The 27,124-nt window shown below is 42.6% G+C and overlaps 1 protein-coding gene across 8 annotated transcripts in view; it reads right to left on the reverse strand.

Annotated features, from left to right (window-relative positions):
- mtmr2 (myotubularin related protein 2) overlaps positions 1-27,124 on the reverse strand; it is a 143,338-nt gene that overhangs the window by 70,980 nt on the left and 45,234 nt on the right. For 6 of the 8 annotated variants that reach the window (XR_011886595.1, XM_072263413.1, XM_072263415.1 and 3 more), the window contains 2 exons: positions 24,314-24,389; positions 16,551-16,645 (listed from right to left, as the gene is read on the reverse strand). Coding sequence is in view for 7 of the 8 variants with exons in the window: in XM_072263413.1 (XP_072119514.1) it covers positions 16,551-16,645; positions 24,314-24,389 (171 nt within the window). In the remaining variant the exon portion in view is untranslated. Of the gene's footprint in view, positions 1-16,550; positions 16,646-17,750; positions 17,841-17,876; positions 18,062-24,313; positions 24,390-27,124 lie in introns of those variants that run through there. The other 2 variants (XM_072263414.1, XM_072263418.1) reach the window with 2 other exon arrangements.

The following is a 27,124-nucleotide window of genomic DNA, read 5'->3' on the forward strand; positions in this document are numbered from 1 at the left end:
TTGACTGATCTAGGGCTTTTCTCTTTGGAGCAAAGGAGGATGAGAGGTGACCTGATTGAGGTGTACAAGATGTTAAGAAGTATAGTGTGGACAGCCAGAGATGTTGTCCCTGGGACTGAGATGGTTAATACAAGGGAGTATGATTTTAAGCTCTGCCTGGGGTGGTAGTGGAGGTAGATACAATAGGGACATTAAGAGACTCTTAGATAGGCACATAGATGGAAGAAAAATGGAGAGCTATGGGGGAGGGAGGGTTAGATTGATCTTAATGTCAGCACAACATTGTTGGCTGAAGGGCCTGTACTGTGATGTATTGTTCTGTGTTCAATGTTCTGACACTTCAAGTGCTCCCTATCCAATATTTTGTACAGCTTACGGCTGGTTAAAATGTTGACATAACATTGTGGGCCAAAGGGCCTGTACTTTGATGTACTGTTCTGTGTTCAATGTTCTAACACTCCAAGAGCATCCTACCCAATATTTTGTACAGCTGCAGCATGAAGTCCCAATCAATGCTTTATATAGCTGCTAGATGATGATTCATTACCTTTACTATTATCATCATTTTGCTTGCTTTGGAGAGTCTCTGATTTCACTCAGTATTAATTCCCTGGGATGTCGCTATTCACTTCCCCTAATTGTCTGCAATTTCAGAAAACCATGATTTCATCTGACCAGCCTTTTCCTACCGTAAAAATGTGTCCATTTTAAACTCTTTTGTACTTTCCTGTTTTGCCAAAGTTGGTTATTTCAATCAATGAAGGCTGTGTGGGGTGGGTTGGGTGGGGGATGGAAAGAACCAAATAGAGCACTTACAGCAAGCAACCATTTATCGCAAAAAAGTTAACTGAGATAGTACAGTCTGATTGAAGTACAAAAGTACACATACTTAGGACAATAAACAAGTTGATTAATTGTTCTTAATTGTATTCATTTGGGACTTACTTACACCTGCATTACAACTAAAGGATATAATGAGAGCTTAATGTTGTTACATTTGATAAAATAGTTAATAGTTAATCCTTATCCTGTCCTCAATATGAAAGATACAGTAGTTGTTGAAGATAACAGTAAGTGGCTTAGGAACTGGGTGTCAGTCTGAGAGTAGAATTTATGACCTCACTTTATTAAATTCAGTGAAATATTAGAAATACTCAAAAAAGTATAAGGAAGGTTATCACACAAGAAAACTGCAGAATTCATATTCACAAGATGGCTTTGGAATCTTGCCATTTGGATCTTTGCCTGCTCATTACATAAAATTCTAACTTTTGCATCTCAATACTGTTATTGTGCTTGGAGAACAAACTAAAATGTACAAAACTAACAGAAGCAAATACAAAATAGTGAAGGCCTTCCCAATCATTTTAACAGGCCATTTTGGACAAAGGAAATACGAAGTAGAAGTGGGCTACACCAACCCTGAAAAATGCCTAAATATTGAGATCTGGTACAATTTTTCAAGGTTACTATTTTCCTCAACCCTAAACAACACCCTCCCCACCACCAACCCCCACTCACAATTTTTCTGAATGCCAGAATAAAGGCAAACAGAGAAGGGAGAGAGGGTGTTGTTTGCCAAAAAGACTATTTAGCAAAGCAATACTTTTATTGATCAAGAATCATCTTTATCAAGGATCAAGTTTATTCACCATACATATTTACATGTATTAGGAATTTGCTGAGGTGTGTTGACTCAACATACAACAAAAAGCAACATTCAAAAGTTCCAAAGAATAAAGAATTGTATAAAAATAATATTAGAAGAACACATATGGATTAAAATATGCATAATTGCATAAATGCCAGGATGTAGTTACAATGCAAACAACATTATAAAAAGTGGTTTAAAGTGTTTACAGTGCAGTGCAATGACTGAGGTAATAAATAGAGGGTGGGTGTTGGAGGATTTAACGAGAATGGTTGATCAGATTAACTACCTGGGAGAAGAAACTTTTGTTTTTACAGCCCTATAGCACTTTTTAGAAAGGAGATTTTGTAAAAGCTGTTTGCTGGGTGGGTATTATCTGCAATTATTTTTTTTCCTGGCCTCTTCTTTGTCCTAACATATGGTATACAATTCCTGCAGTGATTGTAGATTGCAGCCAATGATCTTTTTGTTTACTGTCCTGACAGTTCCCTGTAGCTCTTGTATATTATAAGAAGATGCTGCATCAAACCATACAGTAATGACTGATGTGAAGATGCTCTCTATAGTAGTGTAGAATTGCACCAGTATGTTCTGGGGAAGATGGAATTTTAGCAACTGCCATAAGTACATCCTCTGCCGAGACTTCTTGATAATGATATGGTTCGCTTACGAGGTATTGTGAAATAATGATGTTCTGGAACCTGAATGGTGAAACTGTACTGACTGTAGAGTTACACACATAACATAATGCCCCACCTCCCCCTCATACCCCATTTGTTACTTATTTTTATACACACATTCTTTCTCTTACTCTCCTTTTTCTCCCTCTGAATATACCCCTTGCCCATCCTCTGGGTCCCCCCCCCCACCTCCTTGTCTTTCTCCCTGGGCCTCCTGTCCCATGATCCTCTCATATCCCCTTTGCCAATCACCTGTGCAGCTCTTGGCTCCATCCCTCCCCCTCCTGTCTTCTCCTATCATTTTGGATCTCCCCCTCCCCCTCCCACTTTCAAATCCCTTACTCACTCTTCCTTCAGTTAGTCCTGACGAAGGGTCTCGGCCTGAAACGTCGACTGCACCTCTTCCTAGAGATGCTGCCTGGCCTGCTGCGTTCACCAGCAACTTTTATGTGTGTTGCTTGAATTTCCAGCATCTGCAGAATTCCTGTTGTTGACTGTAGAGTTGTCGATGATGAGCAGGTGTAGAGGAGATATGTTTCTCCTAAAGTCGATATGCATCTCTGCAATTTTAAAGGCATTTAGCTCCAAATTGTGATGTCACCACAACACTCGCTTGTTTTACTTCCTGGTTGTCCTTGGATTCATTGCTTCTGGTGACTTAGCCCAATGGCTAGAGTGTTATTTCCAAACTTCATCAATTTAAATAATGGATCACTGGGGACTCAGTCACTAGTGTATGGAGGAAATAGGAGGGGGAAAAGAACACACACCTGTTGTGCAGCAGTGCAGACTGAGCGGGATGTGAAGACGTGCTTGTCTAGTCTCACAAATCGGCAGAGACGAAGTTGATGCACCTGCAGCTAGGACTTGGTAAATTAAGTTTGGAAAGTTTCTCTTGCTCAAGCTCAGGGATGATGGTATTGAAGGCTGAACTGAAATCAAAAAAGAAAATCCTGACATATGTACAGGGGTAAGTGAGGTGTTGTGTATGAAGTCCAGACTGATGTCAACTGCATCACCTACAGACCTGATGGTCCTGTCGGCAAATTGCAGTGGATCTAGAAAATTTTGAGTTCTGGATTTGAAAAATGACTTGACTAGCCTTTCAAAACTCTTCATTGTGACTGATGTGAGAGTAACTGGCCTGCAGTCATTTAAGAAGGTGGGGGAGGGGAGGAAGGAACACAAGGTGATAGATGAAACCACGAGAGGGGAAGCAGTGAAGTAAGGTGGGAAGGTGATTGGAGAGATACAGTGCTGGAAAAGGGGGAATCTGATAGTTGAAGACAGAGACCATAGAAGAAAGGAAGAGGGGAGGAGCATCAGAAGGAGGTGACAGGCAGGTAAGGAGATAAGGTGAAAGAGGGAAACAGGAATGGGGAATGGTGAAGTGGGGAGGGGTATCATTACCCGAACTTCAAGAAATCAATGCTCATACCATCAGGTTGGAGGCTACTCAGACAGAATATAAGGTGTTGCTCCTCCAGCCTGAGTGTGGCCTTATCCTGGAAGTAGAGGAGGCCATGGACTGACATGTCAGAATGGAAATGACAAGTAGAATTGAAATAGTTGGCCACTGGGAGATCCTGCTTTTTGTGTCGGACAGAGCGAAGGTGCTCGGTGAAGTGATCTCCCAATCTGTCTGGTTTCACCGATGTGCAGGAGGTCACACCGGGAGCACCAAATACAATTTTTTATTTAATATGTATATACTCTCTGTATTGTATATACTCACTGTAATTGATCTACTTTGTTTTTTTTTCAATATTATCATTTATTGCATTGTACTGCTCTAAGTTAACAAATTTCATGGCACGTGCCGGTGATAATAAACCTGATTCTGATTCTCAGTAGATTACCTCAACAGACTCGCAGGTGAAGTGTCGCTTCACTTGGAAGGACTGGTTGGGGCCCTGAATGCTAGTGAGATAGCAGGAGGGAGATCAGTGGAGAGGGACAAGTAGTCAAGGGAATCATGTAGGGAGCGATCCCTGCTGAAAGTGGAAAGTGGGGGTGGGGTGGAAGGAAAAATGTGCTTGGTAGTGGGATCCCATTGGAGATGGTGTAAGTATGGAGAATTGCGCACTAGAAGTGGAGGCTAGTAGTGATAGGCAGGGGTAGTAGGTAGGGGTGGTAGGCAAGGACAAAAGGAACCCTATCCTTGGTGTGGCAGCAGAAGGATGGGATGAAGCCAGATATACGCAAAATGGAAGAGATGCTGGTGGGGGCATCATTTACGGTGGAGGAAGAGAAGCAGATGTGGCAGAGATGGAGGAACTGAGAGGAGGGATGGTGTTTTTACAAGTGAAAGGGTAGGAAGAGATATTGTCCAAATAGCTGAGAGAGTCAGTGGGTTTATAAAAGATATTAGTAGATAGACAGTCTCCAAAGACGGAGACAGAGTGATCATGAAAGGGGAGAGAGGTGTCGGAAAAGGACCACGTAAATTTGAGGGCAGGGTGGAAGCTGGAAGCAAAGTTGATGGAATCGACAAGCTCAGCATGGGTGCAGGAAGCAGTCATCGATGTAGGGTAAGAAGAGTTGAGGAGAAATGCCAGTGTAGGCTTGGAACATGGACTTAGCCGACAAGAAGGCAGGCATAGCTGGACCTATGCAAGTGTCCATGGCTACTTCCCCTTCTCCAGCCCTTTATCCTTTCACCAATCAATTAACCAGCTCTTTACTTCACCACTCCCCCCCGCCCATTTTCACCTATCACCTGCCACCATGTACTTCTTCCTCCCCTCCTTCCACCTTCTTACTCTGCCTTCTCTTCTTTCTCAATCCTGAAAAAGGGTCTCGGCCCAAGGTGTTGACTGTTTACCCTTTTCCATAGATGCTGCCTGACCTCCTGACCCCAGTATTTTGTGTGTATGCTTTGGATCTACAGATTTTCTCATGTTTGTGTAATTTAGCTCAATAATCTTTAATTTTTTGGGGACTGGAATAACTATAGATTTGTTGAAACATGCTGGAACAGTGTATAGTTTAAGAGAATGATTGGAAATATCTAGGAAGACTGTAGACAGCTGGTTAGCATAGTGTTTAAGGATAACAAGGGAGATGGAATCAGGACCAACAGCCTTCTCGATATTTTGCTTCCTCAATAGCCTTCTCACCTCTTCCTTGATAACAAAATTTGTGAGGCATTAGTGGCTGAACAGGCAGTAGAGGGGGTCTTTGAAGTGTGAAGAGTCAAATCTGCAGCAGAACTCATTTAACCAGTTCTGGAGGAGAGGAGTCATCGGGGAAGAGGAGCGTCTTCTTTATGTAGTTGGTAATGGACTGAAGAACAGTCGTTTGCAGAAAACTGGTTTTCCAGTTGGACTCAACATTGGCATTTGGCAGCTCTGATTGCCTTCTCCAGACACAGCTGTACACAGTGCCTTGTAAAGATATTCAGCTCCCTGCCAACCCTTTGTTTACAAAAATGAGTATTACAACCATGGATTTTTAATCACAAAATGCTGGAGGACCTCAGCAGACCAGGCATCATCTATGGAAAAGAGCAAACAGTCAATGTTTCAGGCCGAGACCCTTCTCAGTCTGAAATGTCGACTGTTTACTCTTCTCCATAGATGCTGCCTGACCTGCCGAGTTCCTCCAGCATTTAGTGCGTATTACTTTGATTTCTAGTTTCGGCAGATTTTCTCGTTAGGGATTTTGATGAATTTAGCTGAGAATTTTTATTTTTGAATCATGTGCTCCTTTCCCCTCCCCCCCCCCCACAGTAGAGCCCCAAAACAGGGAAAACTGTAAAACATGAAAAATTTAAAATTCAAAAACTGAAACATCAGCAGTTCAAAAGCATTCACCCCATTTTGCTCAGTACATAGTTGAACCAACTCTCACAGCTACTACAGCCAGCAGTTTTTTTTTGGATAATTCTCTATTATCTTCGCACAAGATTTGCCCATTCCTCTTTCCAAAATTGCTCAAGCTGTGCCAGGTTAATTGGGGAGCAGTGGTGGAGAGCAATCTTGAGGTCCTCTCACAGATGTTTGATCGGATTAAGGTCAGGATTCTGACTGGACCCTTCAGAGACATCAAGCCACTCTGGCAGTGTGCTTTGGGCCATTGTCCTGCTGAAAGGCAAACTTCCTCCCCAGTTTATTCTTTCTGGCAGAGGCTAGCAGATTTTTAATCCAGAATCTTTTTGTATTTAGAAGCATTCATTTTCCCATCAATCCTGACATACCTTCTGTCCCTGCTGCTAAAAAGCATCCCCATAGCATGATGCTACCTTCAACATACCTTACAGTAGGAATGCAGTTAGCTGGCTGATGCACAGTATTAGATTTATGACATATGTACTTGAATTTGTTTAAATCTTACATCCATCCAACAATGTGAGGGAGTAAAAATCTTTGTGTTATGACTCCGTCTCAATGCACATACATGTGAATATGTAAGACTAATAGCTTGTAGAAAAAAGCTGTCCCATAGCTTGTTGGTCCTGGCTTTAATGCTGCAGTACCATTTGCCAGATGGAAGCAGCTGAAGCAGCTTATGGTTGGGATAACTGATGTCCCCGATGATCTTCCAGGCCTTCTTTATGCACTAGCTACTGTAAATGTCCTCAACAGAGGGAAGTTCATTACCACTTAGTGTTGAGGCTAAAAAGTTCCACCTTAGTGTTATCCAACCTCAGACATTCTTCCACATCTTTACAGTATCTTCCAAGTGATGCTTTACAAAATCTTCATGGGCAAGCATATGAGATTTTTTTAGTCAAGGCTTCTTCCTTGCCATTTTTCCACTAATAACCTTTGTGCAAGGCCTTAGAGATTATGGATTCATGAACTTCATCACTAGTTGCAGCCACTAATTTCTACAGCTCACTGGGAATAACTGTTGGCGCAACAGTAGCTTCTCTTATAAGTGCCATTCTTCTTTGGTGACTAAGTTTGGAAGGGTGGTCTGACCTTTGCACTGTGCTGTGGTTTCATATCTTTTCGTCGTTTTCACGATGGACCGCACCGAGTTCCAAGATATGCTCACTGCCTTTAAGATAGTCTTGTACCCTTCCCAAGATTTGTGCTTCCCTATTGTAATTTCCCTGACTTGCATTGAATGCCTTTTTGTCTTCATTTTAGTTCATCTGTTGAAAATCTACCATACTGTTGGACCTTACAGAGAGTGAGGGTATTTATTCTAATGAATTCATTGAAAACAGGTGACCCTCCAATTTTCTACATCAACAAACTGGGTGGGTTGATAAGGAATATTGCAACTGCGGAAAATCAGTGTGGTAATTACAAAAGGGAAGAATATTTTCTCAGCCACAAAAAATTTAGTTTTTAATACTTTCTCAGCCTTACAATCTTGGTTTTAATTTTTAATAAGTTGTTGACAGGTTTTGGAACTTTTCTTTTGATTTGACCTGATGCACAATGTTTTGTAGATTAGCTCAGAAATCCTACTTCAATATATTTTAAATTTAGAAAATGAGTGTGGAAATAGATGTGGGGGCTGAATACTTTTTCAAGTCACTGTAAGTTCTGTGTTGAATCAGGGTTTCATGCCTTTTAGCTATTTTATACCATGAAATTGTTCCTGCAATCCCCAAAGCACTGTTAAATCCAGAAATACAGCACAGAGCCATAGCCCATCACAAAAAAAAATGGTGAGATGGGTGGTGTACAGGATAGAAATAACTTGAATTGGGTTACGAAGACAGAACACAAACACTCTGAATTCCCATATGTATCTTGTGACTGTTGCTTTTATTATCTGCCGAGTTTCTATCATCTGCACACACTATGTTTGTTTGGAATAGTTTGTTGTCTTAAGGACTTTAGTTTCCAGTTTCTGAGAAATAGTCTTGCCAAGGTTAAATAAAATAACCATGAGGAGATTAGCCATTTACAGATACTGTTGAAGTACCTGGAACACAAGCACATCTAGACAAGATGCACAAGGATTCTGGTACTCAGGATGATGCAGCATCTAGCCCTACTAAACCATACTGAAATATTAGCCCAAAAAAAAAATCAGGCCATCGTGACAGCATCAGGCATAGCAGAGACAATGAGACTAACATTGACAATCAAAGTACACAGAGGGAGTTGCAAGATAAGCACAATTTAAGTCACAATTCAATAAGTAGTGCAAAAAGAGAGCCGCAGAGATTTCATCTGCTGTAGGCCTATTGTGGCGATAGAAAAATTGCATCAGGTCTAGGTGCTTGCTTAGGCAGGAGTTGATTCTAGAAATAACAACCCTCTCAAAGTACTTCACCACAGTAGATATGAGTACAACTGGGCTATAGTCATTGAAGCATCTCACCTTGGTCTTCTTGGGCAGCAACATGATTGTTGCCCTTTTGAAGCAGGTAGGAACATCCTAGTGCAGCAGAGAGTGATTGAAGATGTCTTACCAGTTGGTTGGCACAGGTTTTCAGAGCCTTACCAGGTACACCTTGCAAGAGTTCACCTTCTTGAAAGATGTTCATACTCCACCTATTCTGCCTTTAAAAGATTCAGCTGTTTGGTCTTTGTAGAGAATGGTGAAACCATCAAGCTGCAACATTGTGTCCAAAATGGCTGGGGATAGCGACGTTTCCGTGAAGCACAGTACACATCAGTTGGGGAGTGCAAACATCTTGCTCTGAGGTGTTCAATTTTATTTTCCAGAGAATGCACATTCACCAGCATGATAGTAGGGAGTGGGGGTCTAAAGTTTCTGCATTTCAATGGTACCTGTGAACTGGCTTGGCTTCCATTTTCCTAAAGGGGAACTGCACTCACAACCTGATTCTGCAGACTGGGATCTTCCAATTTTGAGTATGGATATTTTTAAACAACTTACAGCGATGTCGTTCACTGAAGTACTCGTGGATGTGACTGTGGATTTCAGCTGTAGTATCCCAAATGGGAATATCAGATGATTCCCATCAGAGCTGTACGCAGAGTTGCTCCTTATCAGCGCCATCTTGATGTCTGAAAACCTGGCACTAGCAACACAAAGCACTGAATTTTTTTTACTCAAGACTTTTCATGAGGAGTGCTAGAAGAAAGAAATGGGATGCATTACAGGTAGGATATTAAAGGCATTTTCTGGTGGGGAGCAGTGAAGAAGCATTTCCTGCATAGAATAGCTGGGGCATTTTTGTAAAGTGTTCAGCAACAAGGCCTTGCTTCAAGGTTCTTACTGACTAAAAATATAATTCATCACCTGTCCTATGTTCTTGCTGTGGGCTTATGCTGCTGAATGGTGAAGTAACATAACGTTCAGTGGACTGTTGACCATGGAGACTATTGGGCTGAAAATTACATCACAAGCCCAGAAATCTAACCACACTTCTAAATGCATATTACACATTAAATACTGATTATTGCATGTAGTTTTGTGGAGAAATATTTTTCAATTTTGGTGGATGTTTCAATGGTAATTTCAAGCAAGTTGGTAAAGAATTACTTAGCTGTTTATTCATGCTCCTTGGTCTTTAAATTGATGCAATTGCTTTAAAAGAAAGAAACTGTTGTTGCTTTCTAGAACTGCATTTGATGCACGTTAAATGACCTGACAACTGATTTTAGATTTCAGCTGGTTCTTTCATTGCTTCTTTATGTAAATTAAGCCTACAACAGACATGGTTCTACACAGTTACAAAGCAGCCAGGATGGAGCTTAAGAATGGATTTAGGAGGGGTAGAAGGGAATACAAGAAGGCCTTAGTGAGGATTAAGGAAAACCTCAATGCGTTCTACACATATATGAAAAACAGTAGGATGACTAGAGGGAGGGTAGAACCAATCACGGATAAAAGAGGAAATGTGCCTGGAATCGAAGGATGTAGGGAAGGTCCTTTAATGAATAATTTTGCTTCAGTATTCAGCAGTGAGAGGGACCTAGATGAATGTGAGGATAGCAAAGAAAAGGCTAATATGCCAGAACATGTCAATGTTAAGAGAGGATGTTCTGGAACTTTTGAAAAACATTAGGATAGAGAAATCCCCGTGGTCAGATTAGGTATACCCCAGGTTACTATGGGAAGCGACAGAAGAGATTGCTGCACCTTTGGCAATGATCTTTGATTCCTCACTGGCCACAGGAGTAGTATCAGAAGATTGGAGGATGGCAAATGTTATTTCTTTGTCCAAGAAAGGTAATAAGGATGCTCCTGGGAATTACAGACCACTCAGTCTTACGAGAGTGGTGGACAAACTTTTGGAGAGGATTTTTAGAGACAGGAGTTAAGAGCGTTTGGAGAAGCACAGACTGATAGGGATAGTCAGCAGGGCTTTGTGAGTGACAGATAATGCTTCATGAGCCTGATTGACTTCTTTGATGAAGTGACAAAACAAATTACAAAGGTAGAGGGGTGGATATGATATATATAGATTTTAGTAAGGTGTTTGACAAGGTTCCTCATGGTAGGCTTATTCAGAAAGTCAGGAGGCACGGGATCCAGGGGAATCTGGCTGCCTGGGTTCAGAATTAGTTTGCCCACAAAAGACAGAGGGTGGTTGGAGATGGCGCATATTCTACCTGGAGGTTGGCGATCGGTGATGTTCTGGGACCCTTGCTCTTGGTGATTTTTATATATGACTTGGATGAGGAAGCGGGAGGATAGGTTACTAAGTTTGCAGACGACATGAAGGGTGGTGGTGTTGTGGATAGTGTAGAAGTTTGTCTTGTAGGTTACAACATCATGTTGATAAGATTCAGAGCTGGGTGAGAAATAGCAGACAGAGTTCAATCCAGAAAAGAGATTCACTTTGAAAGGTCAAACCTGAAGACAGAATACAGGGTTAATGGCAGGATTCTTAGCAGAAGGATCCTGAGGTACACGTCCAAAGATCCCTCAGTTACCACTCAAGTTGATAGAATGGTTAAAGGCGGCATATGATGTGTTCTTTAATCAACTCACTGAGCTCAAGAGCAGTGAGGTAATGTTGCAGCTCCATAAAACTCTTTTTAGGCCACAGAGTATTGTGCTCAGTTCTGGTTACCTCATTATAGAAAGGATGAACTCCAGGCCGGGTCTTTATGTGCTGCTGTTGTGACTCCCGTCTCCCCTTCCCCCACCGCCACTCCGCAGCTCCATCTTCCTCGGATCCCACCGTCAACTCCTGGGCCCTCGGAGGCTCCATCTTCCTCTCACCCCAACCCTCCCCTCTCCACTGACACCCCCAGCCTCCCCCCTCCCCCCCTCTGATCTCAGCTCTCATCCGTGCCGGGTCTTTACCATCCCCTCCGACCTTCAACTGTCAGAAGCAGAAAGCTCTGTTCTCAGTAAGGGCCTCACGTTTGTCCCCCTTCGCCCACACCTCAGCGAGTTCCGTGTTTGCCATGATGCGGAACTTTTCTTCCGCCGTCTCCGAGCCTACTTCTTCGGCAAGGACTCTTCCACCCCCACCGATGACCCCTTCTCCCGTCTTCAACCCTCCTCTTCTTCATGGACACCCCGCTCTGATTTTCTGCCTGCTCTGGATCTCTTTATTGCTAATTGCCGACGGGACATCAACCGTCTCGACTTCACCGCACCTTGTCCCCATTCCAACCTCACTCCTTCCGAACGCTCTGCTCTCCACGCCCTCCGCACTAATCCTAACCTTATTATTAAACCCGCCGATAAGGGGGGGTGCTGTTGTAGTCTGGCGTACTGACCTCTACCTTGCCGAGGCACAGCGACAACTCGCAGATATCTCCTCTTATTTACCCCTCGATCGTGACCCCACTAAGGAGCACCAGGCCATTGTCTCCCACACCATCACCGACTTTATCCGCTCAGGGGATTTCCCATCCACTGCTACCAACCTTATAGTTCCCACACCCCGCACTTCCCGTTTCTACCTCCTACCCAAGATCCAGAAAACTGCCTGTCCTGGCCGACCTATTGTCTCAGCTTGCTCCTGCCCCACCAAACTCATTTCTGCATACCTCGACACTGTTTTATCACCCCTTGTTCAATCCCTTCCGACCTATGTTCGTGACACTTCTCACGCTCTTAAACTTTTCGATGATTTTAAGTTCCCTGGCCCCCACCGCTTTATTTTCACCATGGGTGTCCAGTCCTTATATACTTCCATCCCCCATCAGGAAGGTCTTAAAGCTCTACGCTTCTTTTTGGATTCCAGACCTAATCAGTTCCCCTCTACCACCACTCTGCTCTGTCTAGCGGAATTAGTCCTTAATAATTTCTCCTTTGGCTCCTCCCACTTCCTCCAAACTAAAGGTGTAGCTATGGGCACCCGTATGGGTCCTAGCTATGCCTGCCTTTTTGTTGGGTTTGTGGAACAATCTATGTTCCGTGCCTATTCTGGTATCTGTCCCCCACTTTTCCTTCGCTACATCGATGACTGCATTGGCGCTGCTTCCTGCACGCATGCAGAACTCGTTGACTTTATTAACTTTGCCTCCAACTTTCACCCTGCCCTCAAGTTTACCTGGTCCATTTCCGACACCTCCCTCTCCTTTCTAGATCTTTCTGTCTCTGTCTCTGGAGACAGCTTATCGACTGATGTCTACTATATGCCTACTGACTATCACAGCTATCTGGACTATTCCTCTTCTCACCCTGTCTCTTGCAAAAACGCCATCCCCTTCTCGCAATTCCTCTGTCTCTGCCGCATCTGCTCTCAGGATGAGGCTTTTCATTCTAGGACGAGGGAGATGTCTTCCTTTTTTAAAGAAAGGGGCTTCCCTTCCTCCACTATCAACTCTGCTCTTAAACGCATCTCCCCCATTTCACGTACATCTGCTCTCACTCCATCCTCTCGCCACCTCACTAGGAATAGGGTTCCCCTGGTCCTCACCTACCACCCCACCAGCCTCCGGGTCCAACATATTATTCTCCGTAACTTCCGCCACCTCCAACGGGATCCCACCACTAAGCACATCTTTCCCTCCCCACCTCTCTCTGCATTCCGCAGGGATCGCTCCCTACACAACTCCCTTGTCCATTCGTCCCCCCCATCCCTCCCCACTGATCTCCCTCCTGGCACTTATCCGTGTAAGCGGAACAAGTGCTACACATGCCCTTACATTTCCTCCCTTACCACCATTCAGGGCCCCAAACAGTCCTTCCAGGTGAGGCAACACTTCACCTGTGAGTCGACTGGGGTAATATACTGCGTCCGGTGCTACCGATGTGGCGTTTTATATATTGGCGAGACCCGACGCAGACTGGGAGACCGCTTTGCTGAACATCTACGCTCTGTCCGCCAGAGAAAGCAGGATCTCCCAGTGGCCACACATTTTAATTCCACTCCCATTCCCATTCTGACATGTCCATCCACGGCCTCCTCTACTGTAAAGATGAAGCCACACTCAGGTTGGAGGAACAACACCTTATATTCCGTCTGGGTAGCCTCCAACCTGATGGCATGAACATCCACTTCTCTAACTTCCACTAAGGCCCCACCTCCCCCTCGTAACCCATCTGTTACTCATTTTTATGCACACATTCTTTCTCTCACTCTCCTTTTTCTCCCTCTGTCCCTCTGAATATACCTCTTGCCCATCCTCTGGGTCTCCCCCCCCCGCCCCCCGTCTTTCTTCTTGGACCTCCTGTCCCATGATCCTCTTGTATCCCCTTTTGCCTATCACCTGTCCAGCTCTTGGCTCTATCCCTCCCCCTCCTGTCTTCTCCTATCATTTTGGATCTCCCTCTCCCCCTCCAACTTTCAAATCCCTTACTCACTCTTCCTTCAGTTAGTCCTGACGAAGGGTCTCGGCCTGAAACGTCGACTGCACCTCTTCCTACAGATGCTGCCTGGCCTGCTGCGTTCACCAGCAACTTTGATGTGTGTTGCTTTTATAGAAAGGATGTAGAAGCTTTACAGAGAGTGCAGAGGAGATTTACCAGGATGTTCTCTGGATTAGCAAACATGTCTTATGAGGAATTGCTCAGTGAGCTAGAGTTTTTCTCTTTGGAGTGAAGGAAGATGAGAGGAGACTTGATAGAGGCATATAACAGGATAAGAAGCATAAATAGAGTGGAGAGTCAACACTTTCTTGCCTGGGTGGCAATAGCTACAATGGGGGGGAGGGGGGAATGCATTATTTTAAGATGATGGGAGGAAAGTATAAGGGGGATGTCAGAAGTAAGTTTCTTATTTTATACAGAGAGTGGTGGGTGTGTGGAACACGCCATAGGTGTGGTAGCAGAGGCAGGTACATTAGGGATATTTAAGAGACACTTAGATAGGCACATGACTGAAAGAAAAATGAAAGGCTATGGGGCAGGAAACGGTTATACAGGTGTCCCCCGCTTTTCGAACGTTCGCTTTATGAAACCTCACTGTAACAAAAGACCTCCATTAGTACCCTGTTTTCGCTTTCAGAAGGTGTTTTCACTGTAACAAAAAAAAAGCACGCGATAAAAGGCAGAGCGCGCCCCGAGCAGCCGCTCTCCCCCGGATTTGGAACTGCATTGCTTTAACACGTGCCTGTGAGCAGCCGTTTGCAAGATGAGTTCTATGGTGTCGGAAAAGCCTAAAAAGCTTGTAAGGTGTTACACTTAGCGTAAAACTAGACATAATTAAGCGTTTTGATCGTGGTGAACGAAGTAAGGACTAAGTGAGTTTGGCTTGTGGAAGCTGACGAAGACGATGTTGAAGAGGTTTTGGCATCCCATGACCAAGAACTGATAGATGAAAAGCTGATGCAATTGGAAGACGAAAGGATAACAATCGAAACCCAATGCAGTAGCGAAAGTGAAGCAACTACGTGAGATTTTCGCTGCAATGATAAAGTACGACTTTAATTTTGAAAGGGTACGTAGGTTTAGGGGATATTTGCAAGATGGTTTGAGTCCTTACAAAGAACTGTATGATAGAAAAATGCGCGAGGCTCAGCAGTCAAGCAAGCCTTCCACATCAGCCACAGCAGACGACGAACCTCAACCTTCGACATCAAGGCAGGCAGTCATAGGAGAAGATGAGCTGCCTGCTCTAATGGAAACAGACGATGAGATGACACCCCAGTGTCCCACCACCCCAACACCCAGGCTGCCGTCAGATACGGTACCGATTCGCGGAGAATGCAGCAGTAGCCGGGAGGCACACAGCACATCTTTAAGAAAAAAGCTGAAATAAACATGCTAATTAATTAGGTGCTGCCCCACACGTAAATGTCGGCCCAGATCAGAGACGATGCAATCGGCACTGATCTGGGCCGACAATTATGTGCTGGGTGACACCTAATTAATTAGCTTGTTTATTTCAGCTTCTTTTTTTTTTTTAAAAAAGATGTGCTGTGTGCCTTCCGGCTACCGCTGGACTCCTGTGTGCCTCGCGGCAATGTATCAGTCGGTGGCCTGGAGGGTGGGTGCCACTGCGCCACCCCAACCTGCGAAGACTCAGTCTAACACACCATCATCAGTGTGCTCTGCGCTGTCTTCCCAATTCCAGTAAGTGATACTACACTGTACATAGATTATTTCTACTTTATATCAGCTGTGTATTTTTACGTGTTATTTGGTATGATTTGGCAGCTTCATAGCTTAAAGGTTACTGGAATGCGCTTGCACCGTGTTTTTGCCGACGGCGCTTGCGTGAGATTTTTGCTACGGAGAACAGTGCAGTAATGATTGTGGCAAAGTATTTCTACTTTATATGGGCTGTGTATTTATCATATCATTCCTGCTTTTACTATGTGTTACTGTTATTTTAGGTTTTGTGTGTTATTTTTGGGTCTGCAAACGCTCACAAAATTTTCCCATATAAATAAATGGTAATTGCTTCTTCGCTTTGCGACATTTCGGCTTACGAACCGTCTCATAGGAACGCTCAACCTTCGGATGGCAGGGGAAACCTGTATTGATCTTAAAGTAGGTTAAAAGGTCACATAATATCATGGGCCAAAGTGCTGTACTGTTCTATGTTTCTTCAAAAAGAGTTACTGAACTTTGTAATGCACTGACATACAGAGCATCAAAACAGCTTTAGTTACCACCTCCCCAGATAAATCTGCATGCATAAGGAAGAGCTCTGCAGTTATCTCTATAACTTAGTATTAAAGTTAAAGAGGTGCAACAGTTTCTTCTATTTATGTTTGCAATATCCCTTTAGTGAAGAATATTTTGCATATATGCATAATGAAAGAGCTATTTAACTTCTTCATATATTAGAGATCAAATTAAAATTTTTAAATCATTTTCTCAATTTTTATTTTATTTGAACTTTCCATCCAGTTTTAACTTTAAGTAGTATTAAAAACCTTCAACTAAGAATTTCCAAACATGCAAAGAAACATGTTTTAACAGATTACCCGCTCCAAGCTTTTGAAATACAGTCTGTAGTTTGTAACAGTCAGTGTTCCTTTCACGGTACCAGTAAAAGGGCAAATATAGGTAACATCTTTGGCTGTGAAGATAAAAGAAATTCAGGACTGTTGTTATTAATTTGTTGCACTCTACATTTAACAGATAACAAGTATAAAACATTATCACACTACAAATAATAGACACCTTCAAACATATATTTGAAATTACAAATTTGCCATTAGTCTGCAAAATACAGCTACTGAAAAATAATTATTTACCTGTACTGTGCAAAAGTCTTAGGCACCCTAGATTTTTCATATAAATTTTGTTTTAGGTGTTTAGTTTTTTTGTCTTCTGCAAGAGTGTGTCGGTAGAAAATAGCTAATTTTAGATTTCCAAACATTCATTTTTCAAAAAAGTTAAATGTTACAGAAAAATGTTTGTATTTCATTAAATAAAGTAACATTAATTAATAGATTAACTAATTATTAATTGTGGTTATTACTAACCACTTTTCAAATAAAAACTGAATACTTTATAGAAATCAGAATCAGATTTACTATCATCGGCATATGTCATGAAATTGGTTAACTTTGCAGCAGCAGTACAATGCAATGCATGATACATATAGAAAAATTGAATTACAATAAGTATACATGTATATTAAATAGTTAAGTTAAAATAAATAGTGCAAAACAGGAATAAATAAAAAAGTAGTTCATGGGTTCAATGTCTATTTAGAAATCAGATGTATATAGCCCAGTGCATGATTAAACAAAGTTAACAGTTATTACTGATTGAAGACATAATGAGCTGAATCAACTAAACTGATTAACTAAAACAGAAATGGGCATAGAAGGAGTCAAACTGGGCAAAGGATAACCAGACTAAAAGGTGAGGGTGTAGCAGATTGTGACAGTTAAACCCTCAAAATCATCAATTCTTACACCATGGCAAGTGAGCATGAGACAAGGTGGTCATCCTGCATCAGCAAAGTCTCCCCCAAGCAGAAATTTCAGAGCAGACAGTAGTTCTAAGATGTGCTGTCCACGCTCTTCTGAAGAAACACAAAGAAATGGACAAGGTTGATGACCAGAAAAGCAGTGGTTGGCTACAGAAACAGAGTACAGCAGACAAGAGATACACAAACTGACGTCCCTTCTAAATCAGAGGAAGTCCAGCACTGCTATCAGCTCTGAACTCACAGGAACCACTGGAACCCAAGTACAACTCTCTACAGTCTGGAGAAGTCTTGTCAGAAGTGGTCTTCATGGAAGAGTTGCTGCCAAGATGCCATTCCTCTGAAATGGAAACAAAGCCAAGAGACTCACCTATGCACAAAGTAACACAAGGACTAGGGTGCTGAACAAAGGCAGCAAGTACTCTGGACTGACGAGGAGGTAGTTGTCCATAGAAGAGCTGGAGATCACTGCTGGATGAGTGTCTGCAGCCAACAGTGAAGCATGGCGGAGGTCCCCTGCAGGTTTGGGTCTGCATTTCTGCAAGACTTTGTGATCTAGTCAAAATTAATGGATCATCAATTCTGAGTACAAAAAGACAAAAGACAATAGGTGCAGGAGTAGGCCATTCAGCCCTTCGAGCCAGCACCGCCATTCACTGTGATCATGGCTGATCATCCACAATCAGTATCCAGTTCCTGCCTTATCCCCATAACCTTTGATTCCGCTATCTTTAAGAGCTCTATCCATCTCTTTCTTGAAAGCATCCAGAGACTTGGCCTCCACTGCCTTCTGGGACAGAGTATTCCACATATCCATCACTCTCTGGGTGAAAAAGTTTTTCCTCAAGTCCATTCTAAATTTCCTACCCCTTATTCTTAAACTGTGGCCTCTGGTTCTGGACTCACCCATCAGTGGGAACATGCTTCCTGCCTCCAGCATGTCCAATTCTTTAATAATCTTATATGTTTCAATCAGATTCCCTCTCATCCTTCTAAATTCCAGTGTATACAAGCCCAGTCGCTCCAATATTTCAACATATGACAGTCCCGCCATCCCAGGAATTAACCTTGTGAACCTACGCTGCACTCCCTCAATAGCAAGAGTGTCCTTCCTCAAATTTGGAGACCAAAACTGCACACAATACTCCAGGTGTGGTCTCACCAGGGGCCCTGAACAGCTGCAGAAGGACCTCTTTGCTCCTATACTCAATTCCCCTTGTTATGAAGGCCAGCATGCCAGTAGCTTTCTTCACTGCCTGCTGTACTTGCATGCTTGCTTTCAGTGACTGATGTACAAGAACACCTAGATTTCATTGTACTTCCCCTTTTCCTAACTTGACTCCATTTAGATAATAATCTGCCTTCCCGTTCTTACCACCAAAGTGGATAACCTCACATTTATCCACATTAAACTGCATCTGCCATGCATCCGCCCACTCACCCAGCCTGTCCAATTCACCCTGCATTCTCATAACATCCTCCTCACATTTCACACTGCCACCCAGCTTTGTATCACCTGCAAATTTGCTAATGTTACTTTTAATCCCGTCATCTAAATCATTAATGTATATTGTAAACAGCTGCGGTCCCAGCACTGAACCCTGCGGTACCCCACTGGTCACCGCCTGCCATTCCGAAAGGGACCTGTTAATCGCTACTCTGTGTTTTCTGTCAGCCAGCCAATTTTCAATCCATGTCAGTACTCTGCCCCCAATACCATGTGCCCTAATTTTGCCCACTAATCTCCTATGTGGGACTTTATCAAAGGTTTTCTGAAAGTCCAGGTACACTACATCCATTGGTTCTCCCTTGTCCACTCTCATAGTTACATCCTCAAAAAATTCCAGAAGATTAGTCAAGCACAATTTACCCTTCGTAAATCCATGCTGACTCGGACCTATCCTGTTACTGCCATCCAAATATGTCGTAATTTCATCTTTTATAATTGACTCCAGCATCTTTCCCACCACTGGCGTCAGGATAACTGGCCTATAATTCCCTGTTTTCTCTCTCCCTCCAAACAGGTTCTCATCCATCACACAACACCATCAGGGAGGTGTCTGATCGGTCCCAACTTCAATCTGCAACAGGCCAATGACCCTAAACACTTGGCCAAGGTCATAAAGAACTATCTTCAGTGAAAAGAACAAAGAGGTCAGTGACAAATGGTATAGGTTCCACAGAGCCCTGATCGCAACATCGTCCGGGCCGTCTGGGTTTATCTGGAGAGACAGAAGCAAGCAAGAGAGCTAAAGTCTGCAGAAAAACTGTGGTAAGTTCTCCAAGATACTTGGAACAACCTACCAGCTGATTTTATTAATGAAACTGTATGACAGCATACCTCAGAGAGTTGATGCAGTCTTAAAGGCCAAGGGTGTGGGCATGTGGCCAAGTGGTTAAGGCATTGGACTAGCGACCTGAAGGTCCTGAGTTCGAGCCCCAGCCGAGGCAACGTGCTGTGTTCTTGAGCAAGGCACTTAATCACACATTGCTCTGCGACGACACTGGGTGCCAAGCTGTATGGGTCCTAATGCCCTTCCCTTGGACAACATTGGTGTCGTGGAGAGGGGAGACTTGCAGCATGGGCAACTGCTGGTCTTCCATACAACCTTGCCCAGGTCTGCGCCCTGGAGAGTGAGGACTTTCCAGGCGCAGATCCATGGTCTCGCAAGACTAACTGATTCCTTTAATTTAATTTAAAGGCCAAGGGTGATCACACCAAATATTGATTTGATTTTTTTACCATTTTCTGCTCTTTGTACAAATATTTTGTTTTGATATTTAGAAACTTTTCATTATTTTTGAAAGCATCTTTGCTTTATGGATTTCTTTTTTTACATGTGCACAGTACTGTATATTCAACCTAAGCCTGCAGAATGTGGCCAGCAGCTCTCCAGCAAATAGGTACTAGAGCCAGAGGCCCACAACAAGTCCAAGACTTACCACGTGTCAGGCCCAGCATATTTGTCACTCTGGTCTACCAAATCCAAAGGAGAATCTCTCCCCACATTACACTGCAGAATTCCTCTCTATCATTCTGCATCAGTTAGATATAGAGATTATGAGAAAAGAATCTAGGTTTTAAATTCACTGTTTTAAGTCTTTTTTTAATTTTTGAAGTTGCTTATGTATGCTATAATGATTTTAAAACATCTTAATATCAGAAGCATTTAAAAATCTTTAGATTTCAGTCCTGGCTTTGACAGCATACAAACTGTGCCATCACAGCACTTCAGGACAGGGGTTCATTAGTCTCCTGCCTAACACATATTTGCCAGTATGCCTCTGTGCATCTTGTAGGATGCTTCCTGCGATATGGATTTTCAATCTGATCGGCCCTCCACATTCAATCCAATCCAAGTAGGGCTGGGAAATTGGAAACTATGGACTGAGTCAAACCCAGATCAATTCGGACCAACATTAGAACACATTATAGGAAGTCGATATTTTATAGCACACACTTCAAGGCTAGAATTTCTATAATATCCTTCGCAACTATCACCTGCAGAATTTCTTATGTTATTAATATCCTTCACTTTCTTGTGACTAAATGATCAAACCCTCATGGCAAGATTGCAATAGATAGGTTTAGATTTGTACATAATTGCTTTGGATGCTGAGCATTCACTTGAATGTAGAGGTCATCTATAGCTCTTCTTCCAGTTCCAGACAGGAAAAAAACAGTTGGTGTAATTTGCCATTCACACCCATTGACCTCAATTCCAAGGAAGTCACTCTCACCACACTAGCCGATGTTTTAACCATGACCAATGAGGTCTGGAAATGAGTGGGTCTGGCAAAACCCAATTAAAGTATCAGAGAGGTTACTGGTATGTAAATATTGCTTATGAGCTGCCATTAATCCTTTTGCCAAGAATTGGTCAAAGTATCAATTTGTCAAGCATGAACAGTAGGTGGTAACCACAGGGTTATCTTCTTTGATGTTTGACCTATTGCTGAGAAACTTCACAGAGTTTAGAGTTAGTAACAGGGAGTGCCAGAGACAATTCCTCCAAATGTCAGGTCTCTCTTCCTCCCAGGTAGATACAAGGTGGTCTGGGCTGATAGCAGATTTGCTGTGTATGAATTCAGTGCTATGTCCACATCCTGATGGTGCTTATAGCTCTAATCAGTATTATGCTGTATCAGTTTTAATAGAACTAAGTGGTTTTCACAGAAAGCCCCAGTGTTACACCACTCAGATGTGGGTCTGGGTGAAAGCAAGAAGTTTCTTTCACTGAAGGATATTCCTGAACCAGTTGGGACTCTACAAAATTCAAATAACATTCTTTACTAATAAAACTTTTCATTAAATTCAATTTCATTAAATTGAACATCTGCTGCAGAGGAATTTGAATTTTGCTCTCTACATTGCTATCCTAAGCTAGCCTGGTAACCTATCCGCTGACCAACATTTTCAAACATTAGTGTCAAGACATACATTTTGCTCACTTAGTGCATGAGTTTTTAAATATTTAGTTATGTAACATAGGTCTGTTTTTAATAATGTTTTGAATAATGTGACTGAAAGATATAAAAATCTAAAGAACCAAGGGGAACGGGGGAACATCGACTCAGACCATGAGAGGCCTGCGTCGGGCATTTTCATACCTTACAAGGCGCAGATTGGAAGTCTGTGTGGGGCACCATTCCTCGCACAGACGCTACAGCAATGTGTGATTAAGTGCCTTGTTCAAGGACACAAACACACTGCCACAGCCGAGGCTCGAACTAGCGACCTTGAGATCACTAGACGAACGCCTTAACCACTGGCCACGTGCCCACAAACATCACAACTATTCAGTCAAATCCTGCTTTAAGTACAGTGAGCAATAAACACAAAATGCTGGAGGAACTCAGCAGGCCAGGCAGCATCTATGGAAAAGAGTAAACAGTCGCGTTTCAGGCTGAGACCCTTCATCAGAACTGAAAAGGAAAGGTTAAGAAGGTCAGGGAGGGGAGGAAGAAGTACAAGGTGTCAAGTGACACCAGTGAACTAAGAGCTGGAGAGTTGATTGGTGAAAGAGATAAAGGGCTGGAGAAGGGGGAATCTGATCGGAGAGGACAGAAGACCAAGGAAGGAGGAGGAACTCAAGAGGGAGGTGATAGGCAGATAAGGAGATAAGGTGAGAGAGAGACAGAAACTGAAATGGGGAATGCTGAAGGAAAGGGGAGGGGGTCACAATTACGCATGTTCAAGAAATCGATGTTCATGCCATCACGGAGGCTAGCCAGACTGAATACAAGGTGTTGCTCCTCCAACCTGCGTGTGACATTGTGACAGTAGAGGAGGCCGTAGGCTGACATGTCAGAATGGGAATGGGAAGAATAATTGAAATGAGTGGCCACTAGGAGATCCTGCCTTTTGAGACAGATGGAGCAAAGGTGCTCGGTGAAGCAGTCTCCCAATCTACGTCAAGTCTCTCCGATATACAGGAGGCCACACCAGGTGCACCGGACACAGTAAGGGACCCCAATAGACACACAGGTGAAGTGTCACCTCACCTAGAAGGACTGTTCGGAGCCCTAAATCGTAATGAGGGAGGAGATGTAGGGGCAAGTGTGGCACTTGTTTTGCTTGCAAGAACAAGTACCAGGAGGGAGATCAGCGGTGAGGGATGAGTGGACAAGGGAGTTGCAAAGGGAGCAACCCCTGTGAAAAGTGGGAAGTGGGGGGGGGGAGGAGAGAAAGATGTGTTGGTGAGGGGATCCCATTGGAGATGGCGGAAGTTACGGAGAATTATGTGCCAGATGTGGAGGCTAGTGGGGTGGTAGGTGAGGATGAGGGACTCTGTTGCTGGTTTGGCAGCCAGGGGATGGGGTGAGGGCACACTTTCCCCTACCTCCCTACTGATGTTGAGCACCTTCGCTCCGTCCACCACAAAAAGTGGAATCTCCCAGTGGCCACCCATTTCAATTCTACTTCCCATTCCAACATGTCATTCCATGGCCTCCTCTACTGCCACGATGAGGCCACACTCAGGTAGGAGGAGCAACACCTTATATTCCATCTGGCTAGCCTCCACTGATGACCACTGATTGCTCAAACTTCAGGTAATTACCCTCCTCCTCATCCCCCATTCCTGTTTCCCTCTCTCACCTTATTTCGTTACCTGCCCATCACCTCCCTCTGGTGCTCCTTCCGCTTCCCTTTGTTCCATGGTCTTCTGTCCTCTCCAATCAGTCTCCCCCCTTCTCCAGCCCCTTATCTCTTTCACCAATCCACTTCCAAGCTTTTAACTTCACCCCTCCCCCTCTCCTGGTTTCACCTATCACCTACCACCTTGTATTTCTTCCCCTCTTCCCCCACCCCCACTTTCTTCCTCTGACTTTTCCACTTTCTTCTCAGTCTTGACGAAGGGTCGCAGTCCGAAATGTCAACTATTTACTCTTTTCCGTAGATACCAAGTTCCTCCAGCATTTTGTGTGTGTTACTTTTGATTTCCAGCATCTGCAGATTTTCTTATGTTTTAAATATAGTGAATCTGCATTTGATTAACTTGCAAATATGATTCTGGATTTCAATATGTTGAAATACGGTTTACCACATTGCTAAGATTATCAAACTTTTTTTAATTTAAGTCCTCTTGTAACTTGATGTTGCTAATGCTTCAGCGCCTGGAAGGGATCATTGTAATTAAATAAAGATAGCAACCAACATCCTCCTAGTTAATTTAAATATTCATAGGTTAAAAATAAAAACACTATCAAATTGGTAATCATCAACTTTCTGTTTTCTAAGTGTTTTAAAAGTTGAATACAGGTGATATGTGCTGCCAGCTATATATCTGAATTGTTTAGACATACCCATATCTTTAATTGATTCTCCTGGTAATAATGGTGCTTCCTCCATTTCAGCCAGTTTGTTGCCATCCCTGATCATCTAAAAACAGAACATACAAACTCATGAACTGATAATGACAAAAGAACTTTGTTTCTCAAAGATAGATAATTGTGATTTTAATGAAAAATATTATTTATACAACTACGATCAATTGAAGTACTACTGGAATAGAAGGCAGAGCCTGACTTAAGCCATGTTATATTGGAGTAATGGGCTGCAAAGGCGTAATACTAAGAAATAATCAAGAAAGTGGGTAATGGTTTAAGTGAAAATTAAATGAGAAAATTAAATGTTTTGCCTTGCACAAATATGAAAAGGATTACAAAGGGAAGACAATAATTACAGTATGCCTATTAAAAAAAAAGCTGGAAAATTAAAACCACATCTCAAATAAACAATTCTGATGAAAAATTATGAATCCAAAATTTTAACACTCTTTCCTTCTCCTGCTGATGTGTTAAATCTAGAATTCCAGTTTTTAATTCAATTAGCCAGGTACTGATTCAATTACATAATCTTAAATTTATCTGTGTAGATTTATAAAAGTCAGAACTTACATGACCAACTCAATTGAATTTATTATTTTTATTTGAGGTCCTTAGCATGGTAATTAGCAAGCTCATGTGAATGTTGCTAACAGATAATAGAAAGACTCAGGACACAGAAAGATCATCAAAAATGTTTAAAGTGTATGCAAAATGGAATAACTTTATGATATGGTTTGGAAATTGGCTGGTAGTTGGCAGCCAAAACAAAAATAAAGGAAAAACTCTGATTTGTGTGATTTGCTTTTCAAGGGTTTATACTATGTTTTTCCTTTATCTGATACATTACTGCAATGGCTGAGATTAAGGTACAAAGACCTTTGTAATGTGCAAAGGATATTTAGCAGGCGGAGTAGGTTATGGAGATGGGAAAAGAAAGTCAGAGTAACAGTCCAAGATCCCTGAAAACATGATATTCTGCTCAAATGTGTCAGCTGTTCCTTGCTAACTTTGTAAAACTAAGACCAATGTCTCTAATATTGTTTATCCATCTTGAGAATTGCTTTGTTGCCATATCCTTAGGCGGTTGATCCACTTTGTGATTTTCAAGATTCAAAATGTTTCATGTCATTTTCAGTACACGAGTGTAAAGAAAAACAATAGTTACATTACAGATTTGCATGCCATTACTGAGCTTGGCTCAGCAACGAATACGTCAAGAGGTTAGATACTGTTTTGTGTCATCTTATGTTATTAGCAATATTTGGTTAATTTAAATAAAGAAACCAAAGTGCATGAGTTCCCTTGTTTAAAAGTCCTGAACTATATTCCAGTGAATCAACAGCAACAAACAACTGCTAAAGGAACTCAGCAGGTCAAGCAGGATCGGTGAGAGGAAAGGAATTGTCAACATTTCCTTTCCTCCTACAAATGCTGCATGACCCGCTGAGCTTCTCCAGCAGACTGTTGCTCAATATTCTAGCATCTGTAGTCTTGTGGTATTCAGTGAAAGAAAATGGATTTCGTACTGAGGTTCTTAGTTCAATGCATCATCTACAACAAGTACTCAATCCAGTTTTCCCTCATCATTGCACAGCTCAGAGATTATAGGCAAGAATAATGTTTTACCACTCTACACCTTTTTTTTTGTAAGTAGGGATTAAAGACACATACGAGTTGAACCCTTTTTTTGCAAGAAAGCATTTTAGTCCAGAAGTATTTTTTTCTTCTTGCTATGGTTTATCTTTGCAGTTGAAGTCACATAAAACCAAAGGGCCTGTTTCTGTACTACAGTATTCTATGACTCATCTTTTCCACATGTTAACCAACCACATCCAGATTTTTCTTCTGCTGGATGAGATCTCATTGTGGAATCATACTTATTATTTTATGCAGCAATTAACACTGAAGATCATTCGTTCTCATATCTTTAAGTACCAGGCACTATTAACCTCATGCAACATACAAGCTCAGAATGCACTGGTTGTCATTATAACTTCTCTTCCATCACTAGAGTTAACAGTGTGCTCAGAGCAGTTATTCTGAGTTAAGGAGCTTGGTATATTTCATGTGTCTCTTGAGCTTTGGATGCCCTACATATACAGGTATTGCTAAATTTAGTTCAAATGGGTCATGCAATTAAGTGGTTTATTTGATATCTTCAGTCCTGCTGAAGGGTCTCGGCCCGAAACATCAACTGTACTCTTTTCCATAGATGCTGCCTGGGCTGCTGAGTTCCTCCAGCACTTTGTGTGTGTTGCTTGAATTTCCAGCATCTACAGATTTTCTCTTGTTTACTTTATGTTCCTTAAGGTTGTTACAGCCAGGGATGGCAATGGGGACAAGCTCCCACTACCTATTAAATGCTCCCAATGGCATGCAGTTCAAATAACCTCCAACAGACAACCAAGTCTAGCTCCTGGCCTTCACATGTGGTTTAACTACTAAGCTTGGTGAAACTGTTTCTACTGACAGGAGAAGTGGAAAGGTGGGTTATTGGTGCCTTAAAACCAGTTACTTTGGGGAGATGGGGCTTGTCAGCCATGGTTGACGGCTCGTCTAGATGGAAAACTCTGATCTCAAACTTCCACTATCCGGGGGCTATACCCACTCATGGGAAATGCTTCGGGAGTAAACCAGGGGGAAAAATCCTGAACTGGAGTCCTTAAGGCAGTCCTACATTGAGTTCAATGCTGTTCTGGCAACCCCTCCAACGCTGTTGGTACCAAACTGTATTGGTCTCTGCCGTTTCTTTGGGTTCATCAGATGTGTGGAGAGGGGGAGTTTGCT

This window comes from Mobula birostris, chromosome 7 (assembly GCF_030028105.1).
Source record: "Mobula birostris isolate sMobBir1 chromosome 7, sMobBir1.hap1, whole genome shotgun sequence".
NCBI lineage: Eukaryota > Metazoa > Chordata > Chondrichthyes > Myliobatiformes > Myliobatidae > Mobula > Mobula birostris.